This window comes from Myxocyprinus asiaticus, chromosome 22 (genome assembly GCF_019703515.2).
Source record: "Myxocyprinus asiaticus isolate MX2 ecotype Aquarium Trade chromosome 22, UBuf_Myxa_2, whole genome shotgun sequence".
Classification (NCBI taxonomy): domain Eukaryota; kingdom Metazoa; phylum Chordata; class Actinopteri; order Cypriniformes; family Catostomidae; genus Myxocyprinus; species Myxocyprinus asiaticus.
Window position 1 is genome coordinate 38294012 of NC_059365.1, and position 18791 is coordinate 38312802.

At 36.2% G+C, this 18791-nt stretch overlaps 2 protein-coding genes across 3 annotated transcripts in view; both read right to left on the bottom strand.

Moving 5' to 3' along the window:
• The window catches only part of col23a1a (collagen type XXIII alpha 1 chain a), a 223534-nt gene extending 217883 nt beyond the window's left edge, over window positions 1-5651 (bottom strand). Inside the window, exons 1-2 of the mRNA XM_051649346.1 lie at window positions 5272-5651; window positions 4040-4109 (exon numbers count right to left, since the gene is read on the bottom strand). Coding sequence (XP_051505306.1) covers window positions 4040-4109; window positions 5272-5541 — 340 coding nt within the window. The 5' untranslated portion in view covers window positions 5542-5651. The remainder of the gene's footprint in view (window positions 1-4039; window positions 4110-5271) is intronic.
• A 1591-nt stretch (window positions 5652-7242) lies between these two features.
• LOC127412719 (dual specificity protein kinase CLK4-like) lies at window positions 7243-15442 on the bottom strand. Of its 2 annotated transcripts, XM_051649323.1 has the most exons (13): window positions 15288-15442; window positions 14719-14864; window positions 13266-13488; window positions 12354-12444; window positions 11982-12048; window positions 9568-9684; window positions 9216-9382; window positions 9025-9119; window positions 8770-8899; window positions 8568-8650; window positions 8209-8288; window positions 7941-8031; window positions 7243-7780 (listed from the first exon to the last, which is right to left on the bottom strand). In XM_051649323.1, the coding sequence occupies exons 1-13, from the start codon at window positions 15297-15299 to the stop codon at window positions 7634-7636; spliced, it is 1449 nt and encodes a 482-aa protein (XP_051505283.1). In that variant the 5' UTR covers window positions 15300-15442; the 3' UTR covers window positions 7243-7633. The 2 variants fall into 2 exon arrangements, with proteins under 2 accessions (XP_051505283.1, XP_051505284.1); XM_051649324.1 differs by lacking the exons at window positions 12354-12444; window positions 14719-14864; window positions 15288-15442 and having other exon boundaries at window positions 13266-13413.
• Window positions 15443-18791: the final 3349 nt, after the last annotated feature.

Genomic DNA, 18791 nt, shown 5'->3' on the forward strand with positions numbered 1-18791 from the left:
AGGAACAAATAAAAAATATCTATTTTTTTAAGATTAAAAAAAATCCATTGAATTTGAGTAATATTTAACACAAAATAAATTAATAAAGCTTTAATATATTTAAGTTTTATAAATTTAGTATTTTTTTTATTGAGAATTAAAAAAAAACAAATAATAAATATGTTTTATTAACTTATTTTGTAAAAGATTATTTAATTCAGTTTGATTGTCATACAATTGAAATCTAAAATCGTAAATCTTAAAAATAGACTTTGTTTTATTGTATGGGATGAAAAAGACACTTAATTTTAAAATTGACCCTATTCACTTTTTTAAATGTATGTTCCTAGTCTTACTGAGTATGATTCATTGGTGCACATTATTCCAAATAAAATGTTTGCTTACATATTCTTTCATTAAAATGTAATAACATACACTCTGAAATAACTTTCCTTTTAATTGTCACAAATGAACCTTTTTCACAAATGCTTAAATTTAGTAGTGTAAAATCTAGCAAACTATTTTTTTTTTATTACCAATGTGCTTTTTTAAGTCCTTGTGGTGGCGTAGTGATTCACCACAGTCTGGGTGGCGTAGGACGAATCCCAGTTGCCTCCGTGTCTGAGACCGTCAACCCGTGCATCTTATCACGTGGCTTGTTGAGCGCGTTGCCATGGAGTCACAGTGCGTGTGGAAGCTTCACGCCATCCATCGCGACAACCACGCTCAACTCACCACGTGCTCCACTGAGAACGAACCACATTATAGCAAACATGAGGAGGTTACCCCATGTGACTCTACCCTCCCTAGCAACTGGGACAATTTGGTTGCTTAGGAGACCTGACTGGAGTCACTCAGCACGCCTTCAAACTAGCGAGCTAGTGAACTCCAGATGGTAGCAAGCGTATTTTACCACTGAGCTACCCAGGCCCCCTATTTACTGTACATTTTTAACATTATTCTTTGTGTTAAGTTGTCATTAATTTTAAAAACTTTAAATTTCTAATATAGCTGCTGAGGGATTTGATAGAATCTATGTTTTGTCTGACTGTCTTAATTTATTTATTTATTTTCCTCTTTTGGAAAGTTCTTTAAACGTAATAGTGGATTTTTTTTCTTTTGCTGTTTGAGAAAATGGGAACACAAAAATAATATTTTCAGTGACTCACATATAAAAAGTTTACCCCACTATATGGTTTACTTCCACGTTTAAAATCCTGAGTTCATCTTTTCACAATCTAGTTAATGGATTAAATTCTTATTGAATATCTTTTTCACTCTGAAATATATCAGTTTGCAGAAGCAAAATAGGTTGCGAACTGTATGTCGATTTTTAACACACATCCACTCATCAGTGTCATTCCAAGCCGCTCCTGTAGGGGGTGGGACACTAACCTGCCCAGTGGCGGGACCTTTGAGCCTGTTGTGGAGACAGAAATACCTCTCCCTCTGATCCTGCCTGCCAGGAGCACTCAACACGCTTCAGGTTTCAGGTGGCAACCATTGCTTCTAAAATGAAAGGTTCTCACCTTACAGTTCAGTGCATCTGTTGGGCCTTCTGTGGCACTACCCACAAAAACAAACAGAAATACACACTCACACAGACGCATACTTGAGGCCCCTTCACACACACTCTCACTCAGAACCTATAAACAGATGCTGATGAACTCCCTCTTGTCCTGCGACATTGATCTCTCCCCTTGGATATTAACCCGCATACGATTATGGGAAAGCAGGATTTTATATGCTCTATGTAAAGAGTGATTGTGTACGTGAACAAGACAGACAGAGAGAGAAAGATGGAGAGAGCGACAGTAAGAAAAAGACAGGCAGCTGTTTCTCATGGTTTCTCAAACTACCAGAAATTAAGTTAGCACTCATTGCATATTTACCAGCCTCGTTTTGTGACAGAGGGCATTGTGTGGCACACAAACACAGCCCACAATCTCTCCAAAATCACCCACTCATCAAAATGCAAGTTTCATATTTTCTCTTTCTCTCTGTATTTAAAACCACAACTGCAATGTCCACATCTGGAATAAAAAAAAATCTGGGATAAAAAAAAATAAAAAATGTACACCTGTATATAAACAGAATGTTTTTTAAATGGACAAGGATTTAGGATTTTGGAAATATAAAGTTATGACCAGTAGTAACATGAATGTGAAATATTGGCAACACTTTACATTAATATTCCCTATTCTCTAAGGGATTATACAAGGGTGCATTAATGACTTGTAATTAATTTACAAATGCATTATACATCACTGATATGTGGTTATAACAACGAGCATAACAAGGGTGACTTTCATGCAATACCTGCCAAACACTGAGCCATTTCACCTCACATGTTATAAATGTGTAATAACACTTATTCTACATTAGTAACCTATAAAAATTAAAATTAAAATAAAAAACCTTAATGTAAAGTGGACACATATGAAGAATTTATTAAGACATTTCCAACATAAGAAATCTGTACATAAAGTATGGTTCAATGGTCATGAGGCTTTATTATATGAAATACTGGATGCCTTGAATGAGCATGAAGACCTGAAAAGTGTTTTTATAGATGACTTTAAGTAACTAGAACTGAGTAAAATCAACGTGACAACATGACATCTTTGACATCATTTAATCTCAATATAATAGTCTATTTGGCTACATTGTGACATAAATCATGAATTAGGGAATTGTATGTCTTTTTATGTTATGTATGATTTATGTACATATGAATAAGTGTATTAATTAAGCATTTACGACATGTAAGTTATAGTGCTCATTTTTTTGGCAAGTATTGGATGGAAGTTGTCTTTTTTATGCATGTTGCTATAACTGCATATAACTGGTTAATAATGCATTTATAAATGACTTATTTGTCATTAATAAAGGGAACCTTCATGTAAATTGTTACAAAAATATTCTGCACTATTTCTAGATAACTAATCAAATTAGCAAATTTGTGACATTGACCATTTTTACTCTTTTGAACGAAAGACCAGCTCAAATCCATTCTGTCATTTAAGCAAAAAGGGAGCATACGAAATACTAAGAAATTCTCATATTCTCAAATGTTAATTTTTCAGTGTAACTTTTCACTCAAGTTGTCAACATGAAAATAGCACGTCATGACTCCGGCTCTGAATATCTCCAGTCATGATCACATACAACAAAGGCGATGTCCAGGTAAGCCCAAATCATGAGATTCATCCGCCAGAAGAGCAGTACCGAAACACGAATCACGTAAAGTGTTCTTCCACAAATTGCTTGCAATTTTAAATTTCAACCACAGATGTCACTAGACAGCACAAAGTTATATAGTGCAGCTTTAAGGAAAACCATTTGTGGGAAGCTGAATGTTCAGGGCTGGTTTGACATACTGATTTGGATAATGAACAGTCAGCCGGTCATTACTGCAAAATAAACCCTGAAAAGCAGAGGGGTCTTCTATCATCCTGAATGGGTTTATTTTGTGATAATGACAGGCTGACTGTATAACCCCACTTATAACATAGCTTCTTAGCAAATAAAGTAATAAATGTAAGTAAAATATAAAATTAAGTGAAAATGTTGGTATTATGTGAGACATGAAATGACCACAGAGTGATGAGATATGAAACTAGCTAAGCTAAGAAATAACTTGTCTGGGAAACAGACAATTATACAGTTTAGCGGTCATTATATTAAAAGATTTGACCACAGAATGCTGTGTTCGACTTATCAGAAACAAGTATCATAGAGAGCTGTGTAATAAAATTATGTAGCAGTGCTCTAAAGCTCAGAGGAATAGTGACAGTTACAAATCTGATTCTTAACAGAGCGTTAAACAATTACAACAACATACACAACTGTTTCAGCACTCTGATCTGTCCAGCTACAACTGATCTCTCCACATCCACTTCAAAGCTCAGAAACAAGACAGTGCCAGATTTATCACACTTTTTATCAGGTTCCATCCCATAGGTAACTCTTTCCTAATGATGTAAGGGTGTTTTGGATGCACACCAGCTCAGTTTGGGACTGTCAGAACAGACACAAGTGTCCCATCAAATGGACGTACCTGGAGGACAGTTGCAGTCTTGTGTCACGTCTCTTGCCACGCGCAGTTTCGGCATCGCTTCATTCAGCCTCTGTCACACACACACACAAAAATTATTTCTCTAAATTATAAAAAACTATATATATATATATATATATATATATATATATATATATATATATATATATATATATACTGTGACATTTTGGTGTATATTTCTTGACACTTCATATGGTTTGTATAATATGTCATTTAATATGTTATATTTCATCTAATATTTTGGCTTAGAAATTTTAAAACAGCATCTTACTGTTAATAACATATTTCTGATTGAGAAAGAGAGTACATTTACTTGCGTTTTTAATTTATATGGTATAATCAGAATAATAATCATTATTACAACAGGAAATTTACTAGTAAAATTCAAATATAATGGATTAGTTTTTAAATAGCTTTATCACATACACCTGTTGCAGCACATATGCTGATTTATAAGCAAATCTATAACTATCCATTTAAAATAGACGGACGGACAGACAGACAGAGGATGACAGACAGACAGACAGACAGACAGACGATGACAGACAGACTGACAGATAGACACACAGATAGATAGATAGATAGATAGATAGATAGATAGATAGATAGATAGATAGATAAGTGACAGACAGAGAGATAAGAAAGAGTGATACACAGACAGATAAGAGTGAGACTGAAAGACAGACAAGAAAGAGTCACAGAAAGACAGACAGACAGTGATAGACGGACAGAATAGAAAGAGTGATAGGCAGACAGACAGAAAAGACTGAGTGAAAGATAGATACAGACAGATAGATAGATAGGCAGAAAGACAGACAGTGAAAGACAGACAGACAGACGACAGACAGAGAGAGAGAGAGAGAAAGAGAGAGAGAGAGAGGCAGATAAATAGATAGATAGACAGACAGAAAATAGTTTTAAAAGCTGTGTGCTCAAACTAACACTAAACATGAATCCTCAAATTCAAATCTGTGATTTTCTTGGTTGATTAATTTGCCACCATTGCTTATTCAATCAATAAACTGGCACTGGAACAAATCTAAGTAGGCGTGGATTAATGAGAACAGTTATGACTAATTGTGAGTCATGATCTGTCTTTAATTGAGTGATATCAAGTCATCTGCATAGCCTAACATAACTGACACTACAGCTAAATAAGAGTAACATTTTAATGGCTGTTACAGCCTTAAAGCATTTAAAATAAATAAACTTGCCTCTTTTAAGAGTGTTTCAATTGAATCCCGCAGATCCTGTGAAACAGAGACGTCTGATGATTCTTGACAGATGTCAGTCATCTTGAGCTCCAGCGCGTGCAGGCGACTCTCCATTTGATGCGTTTTAAAAGTCATCAGAAAACACACCGCTATTGAACTCAGCGATAAGACGAAACACACTATAGTTGGGAAAGACACTAAATATCGCATATAGAGAGTTTGCGGAGCATTCTGTTTGCCTTCTGTGTTTCTATTCCCAGATGAATCCATGATAATAATAATAATAATAATACAAAAATATATATATATATATTATTATTTTCCGATAGCTAGGTCACCTAATGATCAGCTCTTGATCGATGAGATGTGGCTGTCAGACTGAGCAGAGCGGTGTAGCACACGGGGCTTTGAACACTACGGTTGTGTCTCGAAAACTAGAAAGCTGTCTACTTAGAGAGCCTCGTCAGGAGCGTGCAGCTTGTTTGGCCGTCAGCATGCGCTGCAAATGTGCAAAAATGCTGCGCGCGCCTATGATGCCAAAGTATGCTGTCTAGTTAGGGAGCTCCGATGTTTTGAGCCACAGCCCGTGACATTCTGCGTGGCGTGTGTGTCTATCAAGCGTGAAACAAGAGGCTGGAAGAATCAGATAGCGTCCAGAGGCAGCTGTGAACAATCTTGAGAACTTTCTCTGTATCACATTGTTTTCTCCGCACAGAGGGTGTTTGTAAAAGACTTGTGGATTTACTTAAGGTTGTTTTAAGGACAGTCATCACTTAATAACGCGAGAGAAACGGGAATTCATTGCGGACTTGTCCCACGTGCTCGAGTTCTTTTAATAACTAAACAAAATCATATTTATAAGGTTAAATTGGATGAAAAGTAAGGGTGATAGGTTTAGGTTACACTGTTAAATCTGTCTGAATTCAGATTACACTGTATATACAAATGCTTTTTGATCTATGAACTCATTCTTCGGTTCTATCGGTTATGATCTGTGTTGGTTGTAATCTGATTACAAACAAAGTAATTAGTAACTGTAATCTAATATTTTTTTTTTTTTGGTAAAAATGCATTCACATTTAAATTGCACATTTTAAATTATTGTAATCAGATTACAGTTCCTGACTTCCAATTAAGTTAATTACTTTTAGGTCACATGCATTTCTTAATAAGCTATTCTTTATGTAGAGTAGGCTACATTTAAAACAAATTATTATCATATGCACATCTGTTTCTGTGACAGCTGAAAGGACAACAAAAATGAGCAGAAAAACAATCCTCTGTGAACTTCACTTTCGATTAGGTAATCAGTCAAGTAATCTGAACACAATTTCAGGGAAGTAATTTGTAACTGCTATTTAAAGTAATTTACCTTAACACTTGTATGATACTATTTATATTATATATATATATATATATATATATATATATATATATATACACTATACAATATCATATCGGTTATAAGTACATTCACTCTTCCCTCCTCTTTCTACCAATGCATTTCTATGATGTTATCTTGACTTTTGTTGTCTTTGGCAGTAACAGGTTATCATACTGCTATTTGCATTTTGGCATAGCTTTAAATATATTCACTAAAAAAATGTAAAAAAAAAATAAATAAAAAAAATACCACTATAAAAATACCAAATATTTCTACTACTTACTAAGATTATATTTATATACATGATTTATCCATCTCTGGAAATCACAAACTACATGTGGAAATCTACATATACCAAATTGAACAACTGTCTTAAGTTTTCCCTTCAGCACTAGACTTAAACCAATAGAATTATTTTAAAGGCCTCATTAATGTGTAAAAGCTTGGCCCATTTACTAAACACAAACCCTACGCACTACAATTTGCCTAGACTCCAAGTACAATCTCCGTTTGAAGATGTAGAGCGGCTATCTACCGCCCCCTTCTGACTGCATGTGAACATTACATCTAAATGAGACTTAAGACTCTTGACAGTGACTTGATTTTATTTGAAATCATGAAAATTCAAAATATCACTACTTTCATACAGATCATTCTAACAAATCTATGACTTAATTATACAAGTATCCTACACATACAAGAGCATATTCAACAACATAAAACAACAAAACTGTCTAGTAAGCTTAAGCTCATTCTCTTTACAGTTACACATCTGAATCTCTGTCATGTGATACATTTACATGATAAATGACAAAATCAGTGGACAACTCAAGAGTAACAAGTCACGTACCCTCAACCAAATAGCAAGCATAATAAATATGAACAATGAGAAGAGCAGTTTATCATCTATACAGAGGACTGATACAGTCATTGGCAGCCTCTCCCAGAGAGGAACTAGAGTGAGCAGTGAGATCAACACTACTTCTTGCTCTTCCTGATACAGTCAAAGAACGGATGTTTGAGGGCTGCATCCAGGTTGATCCGCTTGGTGACATCATACTCCAGCATCCTCTCTATGAGATCAAACAGCTGCTCGTGGTCAGAGCTCCTGGAGGCCAAGTATTGCTTTAGGAAAGAATTCAAATAAAAAGTTCAGAAATGATCCTAAAATGTAAAAAAACATTATAGCCTTTCATAGAGGTTTTAGTGTCTTAAAGCAAATACAAAACCGCAACTGACACAAAGCTAACATAATATGGAACAATGACTTAGATGACAAACTTACTCTCAGTGGCTTGCATTGCTTCCTGACATAACGCCCTGAGGAGCTGTGCATGTCCCAGTCCAGTTTATCATGACAAACGTATCTGTGCTTCCTGCACAATGAGAAAAATTGCAAAGCTTTAAGTACTTAGGCTAGAAATAGTTCAAACAGTAACAAAAATCTGGTCATCTCTGCAAACAGGTGAAATCACTTTTAAATATCTTGTCAGTAACTAACCCCCAAAGTGCTTCAATACTTTAACATAAATATTGAAGCATTGAAATATTACCTTGTTTTCTGCAGCATGTAGGTAGGTATGGGGCCCAGCACTCGCTCCATCATGGCCAGATGCTCTTTACTGTCATGTGTCTAAAATTTCAATCCACAAAAAAAAAATACGTCACTAAGTAACTTTGTTAGTTTGTGACTTTTTAAAAACAAAATCAGGTTAATGTATAGAATTATGTCAGCGTTTATGGAGTGGCCCAATTCACTTCCACTGTAAACAACTTTTTTTTAAACGGGGGTCAAGTCGAAATTAATCTTTGTGGTATATAACATGATGACACAAATGCTGTTAACTGAGCTCATCTTGTACTGGACCCGGAATATTTTTTTTTAAATGAGAAAACCCTAAAAGACAATGACCTGAAATAGAGTTGATCCCAGATAATACTCGATAAGAATACATCCCACACTCCACACATCACAGGAATGACTCCAGCCCAGATCTGTTAGAAACAAAACAGACATTTCAATTATAACTCACCACCCAAACAATAACAGCTAGTGTGTCATCAATGTGCCTCAGTCAGACTGCATGAATAAAACACCATCCATAGCAGCTTACCCAGAATAACCTCCGGTGCCCGGTAATGTCTTGTTGACACTACAGATGTATGGTGTTCATGCTCATAGGTTGCATTGCCAAAATCAACTACTTTCACATCAGGATTTTTCAGAGTTCTCTCATCTCTTTTCTGCAATTCAAAACCACACCAATATTTAGTGCCTTACACATGGTGAGCTCCATCAGCCTTAGTCAGGGTCGATGCCACATTCACCATAAATATTTATTTAAAATAAAGTCAAAGTCTCTCCGTACCATTTTCGGATTGTACTTGATGTCATACTCTGAATTGATAAAGAGGATATTCTCTGGTTTCAGGTCTGTGTGTGTCAGCTTATTCTTATGAAGAACTAAAACAAAGCAAATATGAACAAAATATTAATATCAAAACATTGATTTGTTTTGTCCAAAACATATACAGAAAAACAAACTGATCTGTGACTCACATCTCACTGCTCTGATGATCTGGTAGGCCATGTGTCTGATATGGTTGATGGAGAAGGGCTGAAAGTTATTTTCCTTCAGAAAATCATATGTGCTCAATCCCAGCAGCTCAAAGGCGATGCACACATGCCCATGGTGATCAAACCAGTCAAGCATCCGCACACAAGCACTGGAGAAAGGAGAAAGCAAATATGAAATATTCCACTGATAATGTGTAGTCTGGACTTCTGTGCACCCTAGAGGCTGTAAATTTGGAGCTAGGTGTGATATATTAGCAACTGTTCATCATTTGATCCAACACAGAGCCATAAATTACTGGCAATCTCCATTTTATCTGCTTTCTCAGGCACTTACTATCGTCTATCACAGTCGAGCGAGTTCATCTGCTCCAGCACCTCCACCTCAGACAGTGCTGCCTCTCGATAGCGCTCAATGTTTTTAATGATCTTCAGAGCTATTCGAGCTCCTCCACTGCAATAACAACAGACAGTAATATCTTTAACATACTAGACAAAATTCAGTGAATCCACACAAGTGCCTTCTCTTATTTATAAACATTAAATCAAATTCTCAAGATTAACCCTCATATCCGAGAGAGGCTAAGGCAATTCTAATATCTTAATATTACAGGGTTTCATTCTCATGACAACAAAATTGTAATATTGCATATAACTTTTACACAGATAAGGTTAGCAAGTGATTTCAGTACACTAAAATACTCTATAAAAGCGCTGGTTATTTGCAAGCGCTGACTGTGCTGGTTTAGAGCTCGATTCACTAAAGGAATTTTGTATGTCAGGCAACGGCACATACGCGCCCACAAAATCTGTGCTGAACGCAAATACTGATTTTCTGATGCATCGCGGTCTTCATTTGAACTCAATATCAAAGCCGTGTCACTTAAAATATTCAACTTTATTGAAAGAAAAATTACATTTAGGCTCTGGTCATTAAACAGCAGCATCTTTTTTTCAAATTTTATAAATAGAAACCAAAATTTTGCCGACTTTTGTCACATTTCACAGCACACTGAAGGTAAATGGATTTTTGGTCACAAACATGGCGGCGTGGTCATACAGTGACGTCACATGAAACAGGACAATATTGGCAAAGTAGTTCAGCAGCGAGATCCTTTCACAGCGCGTTGAAAGTTAAAGTTTGATTTGACTCATTCTGTGTAATGTGCAAACGTGTTCAAAGACGAGATCCACGCCATTAATTTGTCATTGAATAAGGTCTCTTTTAATACCCTTTCTGCTCTTGACAGTCAGCTGATTGAAAAAAAATGTTTTATTTTTTTTTTATTCTAATCACAAACAGCACAAATTAGGTAAAGAAGCCATTCGAGTTACGTCTCATTAAAATGTGCTTACTTACAGACACTCTTCACATAACTCTTCGCATGTTTTCTACAAATCAATGTAAATACTTGTAAATAGTACAAATTATGCATTAAACAATGTAACAAAATATATTTATTAATGGAATGCATGGATTTGTACATTTTTCAAAAGCTAAAATGTGACCATAATGATGAAAAACAAATGAAAATTTAATTGGCAAAATTTGTTTCGTAATGTACCTAGTTAGAAGGTCCCATATGTAATTAACAGCATAAGCTGAGAGAGAATTTCTTTCATTCGTCAGCAAAATGGACATTAAAACTGAAATATAGCCATATGAATCAATAGAATCGAAATTGGAAAAACTGTGTCAATACTCAGCCCTAATCAGGTTTATACTTCATGACTTTTCCTAATCTTCTGACAATCGATTATGAAAAAAACTTCAAGCTGACAACATGCTTCAAAAGACCTCCATGAAAAATGTTATATTACTGCTGTTGCGGGTCTCAGAGACTCCAGGTATAGACTAGTGTTGTGCGGTATACCGCTATGCAATACCAAACAATTTAAAATGGTATGATATCATCTTGTTGCTAATTTCAGTACCATACTACAGTGTGGTGCTATTAGCAAAATTTTACAGGATGTGACATTTTTTATATTAAATCAATAATTTGACAATCAAATTATAATCTTGATATTGCCAAGAGTAATCATTAAACAGCAGATATATGTAATTTAAATAATATACAGTCTATATGCACTGCACACTTCAGAATGAATGAGAATTGCAGCTCTGTTTGCTGTCATACTACACACACACACACTGCACGTGATGCACATAATGCGGTGTATTTAGTGTATGAGCAGCTGTGAACACTCACACGAACTCCTCCAGTGCAGCTCTGAGATGTCAGCTCACGAGTATTTCAGCATTTCATTTAGAATGCAAACCTTATTTAAAACTACCACATGGGAGGAACTCAAAGGATAATTTAATAATGAATGGTTTTATTATTATTATGTATAATAATAATTAGTATTACTATTATAATTATTATTACATATTGCAATTTCACACAAAAAAAGTGTACTGAATATCAGCACAATGTGCAGCATTTTATTTGCTCTTTTAATCAAGTCCGTTTCTGTGTACTTTCATCAGTAATCTAAGGCTATTTATTTGTTGCTAAAGTATTAATTTAGTATCAATACCGAGGGACCAGGGCTGGTATCATACTGAAGCCAAAATGTGGATATCGGAGCAACCCTAGTAGAGATACAAAGATGAAAACTTTTACATGCATTTACAATATTTTCTGACTTCTCTGGGTGGTAGTCAATCAGGTCTTAACATTGTCTTCCCTTCCATGGATATTGAAATTATTTTGCAAATTCATAAGATGTGGCATTAAGACTTACTCTGAATGATCAATGCACTCCACCACTTTGCCAAAGGCTCCTTCTCCGAGCGTGCACATAATCTCATCTATGGGTTTAAAGAGAAACAGTTAGAACCATGCAATGGACTGGATCACATCAAACCCTAACAAAAGATTTTGCTGCGTTTTGGAACCCTCCAAATAGAAAAGCAATTCAAAAATGATACACGAACAAAACAATACTAGGCTGGTGATAGATATCTGAATAAGTCTTAAGAGTTCTTTCACAACTGCCCCCAAAATTAGCCTAGAACTATACGTGACATGTTAAGTTTGACCCAGAACAAAAAAACAAACAGTGAAAGAAATCTAAAGATACAGAAAGAGATACAGAAAAGTGTGTATTCTATACATCTTGCTCTCAGCATGTCTCCCTTGTGATAGATCAGGTGCCCTTCCTCATCATCCTCAACACTCCTGGGTCTTTTCCTGCGATGGCTCCTCTGGGATTTCGGAACACCGCCATCATCACCACCACCATTAACCCATGAGAATCGGGGGGGACCAGAACGCGCCATTCATTCATTCAGCGAGGGTAGAACGAGTGGGGGGGAAGCGATTCGGCCCATTCAGATACCCGCAGCAGCCAGGCCCGGCCACAGGGAACAGCCAATGCAAATTCAGCCCGCGAGATACACACAGGGCCCACCATATCGTGTGTGTTACAGAAGAAAAACAATGGCAACATATTTTCAGATGAGATACTTTCTCAAACCATTAAGTAGACAGTTACAACAATTTATAATTGAACAACATTTAGATTGCTATTTTCCCCCCTCCATGACTGAGGTGCCTTAAACATTTTATCTGCTGTGGATTTCCTGTTCTATCAGACTAATTTTATTTATTTATTTTAACCCAAAAATGAACATTTGATGACATTTGCTCACCATCATGCTGTTCAAAACCCATATGACTTTCTTTCTTCTGTGGAACACAACAGGATTTATTTAGCAGAATGTCCAAACTGCTCTTTTCCATTTCCACTATTTACTTTCACTGTATGGAAAACAGCAGCTCAAGACGTTCTGGTTTGGGACAATACAGGTTTAGGATGACATGAGGGTCAGTAAATGATTTCAGAATTTTCATTTTTGGGTGAACTATCCGTTTAATATCATAGCAATTACTTCATCCAACATCCTTGCTGTCGTTCATTCAGACAATATTGGGCATGAGGAACTCCAGACCACAAGAAGAAATAGAGGAAATTAAACAGACAGAGAATAGTTGCATGGCAAAGGGAGGCGGACAGTGCTCATACCGATTCTGAGTGATGGTGTGAGCGATGGTGCTTGTGTTTGTGCTGGCTGCTCCGCCTGCTGTTTCCAGAGGACTTGCTGTAATGGTGCCAGTCTCTGTCTCTCTCCCGGTCCCGGTTTCTCTCCTTGTCTTTACAGGCAGCATGGCTGTCATCCTCATGTTCTCTGAACTTCTTTTCTTTTATTTCCAGTCTTTCATTTGAGCTCCTCGTCTCAAGGTAATGACTATGGAAAGAAAGCAAAGTCAAATCCCCAGTGTACTGAGCCATTCAAACTACAAAAATATGTTAAAACATTACTTCTCAAGCAGTACAAATAAATAAATGCATGGAGGGTTACTTAAAGTCAGCATGAATTTTGTGAGCCATTTTTCAGCATGAAACCAATCTAACGGTGCAGTTTTCAGGATGCGTCGTTCTGTCAAGTTTCAACACATTCAAAATATATATAGGATATTAAAATTAATAAATGTCTATTTTTACAGTCTGTTGTATTAGTATTTATTTATCACTCATTTATTATAGATACAGTTCCTATATATTGTTATTTACACAGGGCAAATATACTTTATCTAATCTACTTTTATTCCGTATTGTATTTTAATGGGGTTATAATTTATTACAGCTGACAGTTACATGAGTAAACAAGGTTTGAACATCAACTGTAACAAGATCAAACTGAAATTCACAGCTTTTTAACACTTCTGTTAACAAATTTGAATGCTGTTTATTGGATAAATACAGGTAAAGGTCATATTATGCGACTACGCATTACTTTACGAAGAGCTTATGACCTACTAGTTAAGTCTTGCCTTAAGAACAGGTGGTGCAACCAAATTAAGCACTGACTTAGTTACAAACTAACTAGTAGTTACTAAGCCCTTCGTGTGAACTTTACGTCCCAAATTACGTGAGACATTACGAACAGCTGGTGCAACCCTACCCAGAAGAGCAGTGCTGAAAAACAAGTGTTCCTCCGCAAGTAACTTGCAGTTTTATGCTTCAACCTCTAGAGGGCCAAAGGTTACATAATGTCGCTTTATGAATGTAAATAGGGTCCATTTTAATTTCATGTTGACTTAGCAAACAATCTCAATCATATTAAATAACGAACTACTAGCTACATGGGACAAGGATACAAGTCTAAATCAATCTTATTTATTTAGGCCACGCAAAGTCACACTGGGTTCCTGTAATCAAGTGTCTTCCAAGAAGCTTCCTGGAAAACAGCAACCTTGAGAAAGACTTGTATTAGGTAACACGTTTTTGAAGACGTCCACATAAGGCTCAATAGTCAAAGTTCAAACACCCCCTTAGAAATGATTCTGAACTAGTTACTGGCAAACATCCGGGACATATTGAGACTAGAAAGTCGTTTAAAACAATATCTTGTCGAAAAACACTGGTTTAAAAGGAACCCCAATCGTGAGCATGCTGCAGTGCTTTTGATACTCACCCTTCGCTGTTCTTGTGATGCTGGTGGTGTTTTCTGTGTTTATTCTCTCTCTCGCTGCTGTGTGAGTCTCGTCTATGTCTCTTTCTCTTCTCCTCTAAACTCACCTCTCTCAGCATGGGAGAACGCATTCTCTTCGACTGCCTCATCTGAACAACATACGAAAAAACTGTACACTTACCTTCGCATTACATCTAACTAAAATTGTGCATTTAACTAGTATTTTATAAACCACAAATGTAAAGATTCGTTGTCAACGCGGCTCTTTCAGTCCTTTGTCTGCAAAATCTCATCTTTTATGTGAGGAGACTTATTTCCATAAATGGTCAAGGTCATTCTAAAAATCGTCTACGTTTAAAGAATATATAATATATATATATATATAGTGGGTTTTTTTTCTCTCCGTTCAGCTAAATGAAATTCGACGCAATATTTTCAGTCGTTAGCAAATGCGTTAGCAATTCAACGTGGTAAAAAAAATTAAATGAAATTACATTTAAAAAAAAAAATCATTTCTAAACAAATCATCACTCCGTGTGAGTATAATAATTAACAAATAATTGAGGCATTACCTTAGCTGGCATGGGAAACGCTCAAAATACCCGCAGCAGAAAACTCGAGTGGTGTTTTCGAGATGGTGAAACTGTTCTGTCTTTCTTTGATCAAAATGGCTTCCGTCCGTCGAACTGGAACGTTCTAGAACATTTCCGTGACGTCATCACAGTCAGAGAAAGATCTTCTTCACTGAGATCATATAAAGGGGATAAATAATATTTTGTATTTATCCTCTCCTAGTGAACAGGACAAGAGAAGTTGTATTCACTGAGGGAAGATCTTAATGTTCTTTATGCGGAGAAGGCCAAAGGTGCATTTATCAGATCATGGGTAAAGTGGTTAGAATTTGGAGAAAATAATTCTGCATATGTTTTTAATTTAGAAAAGAGAAGAGGAGACTCCAAAAGGATTTCTGGTTATTTGACATCTGATGAATACAAAATCTCAAAGTTTGTATCTGATTTTTATCAGCGTCTTTATACTTCTTTTCACTCAGAAATTTCTAATCAATTTTTTTGTGAAGTGGAGCCATTCATTCCAACTATAAGTGAAGATAGTCATGCTGCTTGTGAGGATGAGATAACTACGGAGGAATTGGACACTCTAATTACAAAGACCCCACTTAATAAAAGTCTGGGCCCTGATGGTTTGCCGTTTGAATTCTATCGGTCGTTTTGGAATGATATAAAAGATTTGATTTGAGATGTTTTAAAGGAATGTTTAGACAGGGGGAACTATCTGAATCGATGAAGCAAGGCCTAATTACAACCCCCAATTCCGAAAAAGTTGGGACAGTATGATAAAAACAAAAAGGAGTGATTTGTAAATTATAATCACCCTTTGCTATATTTAAAACACTACAACTACACATTATATGATGTTTTTCCTTGTGAATTTCATTGTTTTTTTAATGTACAGTAATTTCAAATCAGATGATTGCAACACGCTCCAAAAAAGTTGAGACAGTCAAGTGTTTACCACTGTGAAACATCACCATTTCTTCTAATAACACTTATTAAACATTTGGGCACTGAAGACACAAGTTAAGTTTAGAAAGTGGAATTTTCTCCAATCATCCATTATGTAGGTTTTTAGCTGCACAATTGTACGGGATATTCATTGCCGATTGTGCACTTCATAATGCACCACACATTCTCAATTAGAGACAGGTCAGGACTGCAGGCAGGCCAAACTAGCACCCGCACTCTCTGCTTATTCGGCCAGTATGTGGTTTGAAGTTGTCCTGCTGGAAAATGCAAGGACATTCCTGGAAAAGACGGTACTGGATGGTAGTATATGCTGCTCCAAAATTTGTACATATCTGTCTGCATTAATGGTGTTCTCACAGATGTGTGAGTTACCGATGCTATGGGCACTGACACACCCCTGGCCCATACAGACACTGGCTTTTGGGCCTGATGCTAATAACAGCTTGGATGGCCCTTTTCCTCTTTGGCCCGGAGAACACAATGGCTTTGTTTTTCAAAAACTTATTGAACTGTGGACTCTTCAGACCAAAAAACAGTTCCACTGTTCTACTTTCCATCTAAGATGAGACCGAGCCCAGAGAAGTCGGCAGCACTTCTGGACAGTGTTGATGTATGGCTTCTGCTTTGCATAGTAAAGTCTTAACTTGCATCTGTGGATGCAGCAGCGAGTGGTGTTGACTAACAAAGGTTTACTTAAGTTATCCCAAACCCATGTTCATGATATCCATTACAGATGAATGATGTTTTTTAAGACAGTGACGTATGAGGGATCAGAGATCAAGCACATTCAGAAAACCGAGATTTGACCAGATTCCTTGAATCTTATAACTATATTGTGCACTGTAGAGGGTGAAATGCCCAAAATCCTTCCAATTTGTCTTTGGGGAACATTGTTCTCAAAGTGCTGGATTATTTGCTGAAGCATCTGTTGGCAAATTGACAAGTCTCGAATGATCCTTGCTCTTGAAGGACTAGGCTGTTTTTGGAGCTCCTTATACAGTATACAGTACTATAACACGATTGCCTCACCTGTTTACCATCTCCTGTTTCACATTGCCTTGTTATTTCAACTCGTCAAATTGTTATTAGTTTTAAATTGCCCCTGTCTCAAATTTTTTGGAGCGTGTTGCAATCATCTGATTTGAAATTACTGTACATTAGGAAAAACATCATATAATGTGTAGTTGTAGTGCTTTCAATAAAGCAAAGGGTGAATATGATTTACAAATCACTCCTTTTTGTTTTTATCAGCATTTTTCATACTGTCCCAACTTTTTCGGAATTGGGGTTGTACATTAGTTCCAAAACCAAACAAAGATACAAATTTCTTAGATAATTGGCGCCCAATAACTTTGCTTAACTCTGATTATAAACTATTATCTGCAGTATATGCTAGGAGACTGAAGCCCTGTTTAGAAGTTATCTCACTCACTCAATCTGGCTTCATGAAAGGTCGACACATTTCAAATAACATTCAGCTTGTTTTAGATCTTTTAGATTACTCTGAATTGGTTCATCATGATGCACTTATTCTGTTCTTAGATTTTTATAAGGCATTTGACACCGTAGAACATGCTTTTATGTATGATGATTTGGCTTTGGTCCAAAATTTTAGAAAACTGTACAGACCTTGTATAAAAACATTACAAGTAATGTTTCCTTGTCTAATGGGACTTCACCACGTTTTTTCATCGGGAGAGGCATTAGACAAGGCTGTCCTATTTCACCTTTTTTATTTTTATTGGTCACAGAGCTTCTTAACCTCTATACGGTTCATTGTTCGAATATCAAAGGGATTCAAATAGCAGACCACACTGTTTTAATCAGTCAACTTGCAGATGATACATGTTTGTTCCTGAAGGATAAATGACAGGTACCCATTATATTAGATGCATTAAAACTGTTTTCAGATGCTTCTGGTCTTTCTGTTAATCAGAGCAAATCTGAGATTATAGCAATTCATAATTCTGACATTTCAGAAATATGTGGAATTAAGATGAAACAAACAGTTAGATATCTTGGTATTGTAATTAGTAAGTGTCCATCCGAAAGAGTTGAAATTAATTTTTCTAAGAGTCTGCACAAAGGAAATAATGTTTTTAATCGCTGGTCTCAGAGGAACTTGACTATCCATGGGCATGTACTGCTTTCCAAAGCTGAAGGCATATCAAGGCTGGTATATCCTGCACTATCTTTGTATGTCAGTCCTAGAATTTGCTTAGCTGTTGACAGGGTTTTATTTAAGTTTACTTGGAAGAACAAGACTGAATGTGTAAAAAGAAAAACAGTTATAAGAACTCTTTCAGAGGGTGGGCTCAACATCCTTGATTTCAGTACTGTTAATATCATTTTTAAAGTCAATTGGATAAAACATTGCTTGGCTCAGGAGGACTCTATATGGTTTTATATCCCCAATTTGTTTTTTAATCAGTGCGGTGGTCTAAAATGTTTCGTTTCGTGTTTGACTTCAAATGTAGTCAACTTCCCATTAAGCTAGCTAATTTTCATGAGCAAGCACTGGAAGCTTGGAAT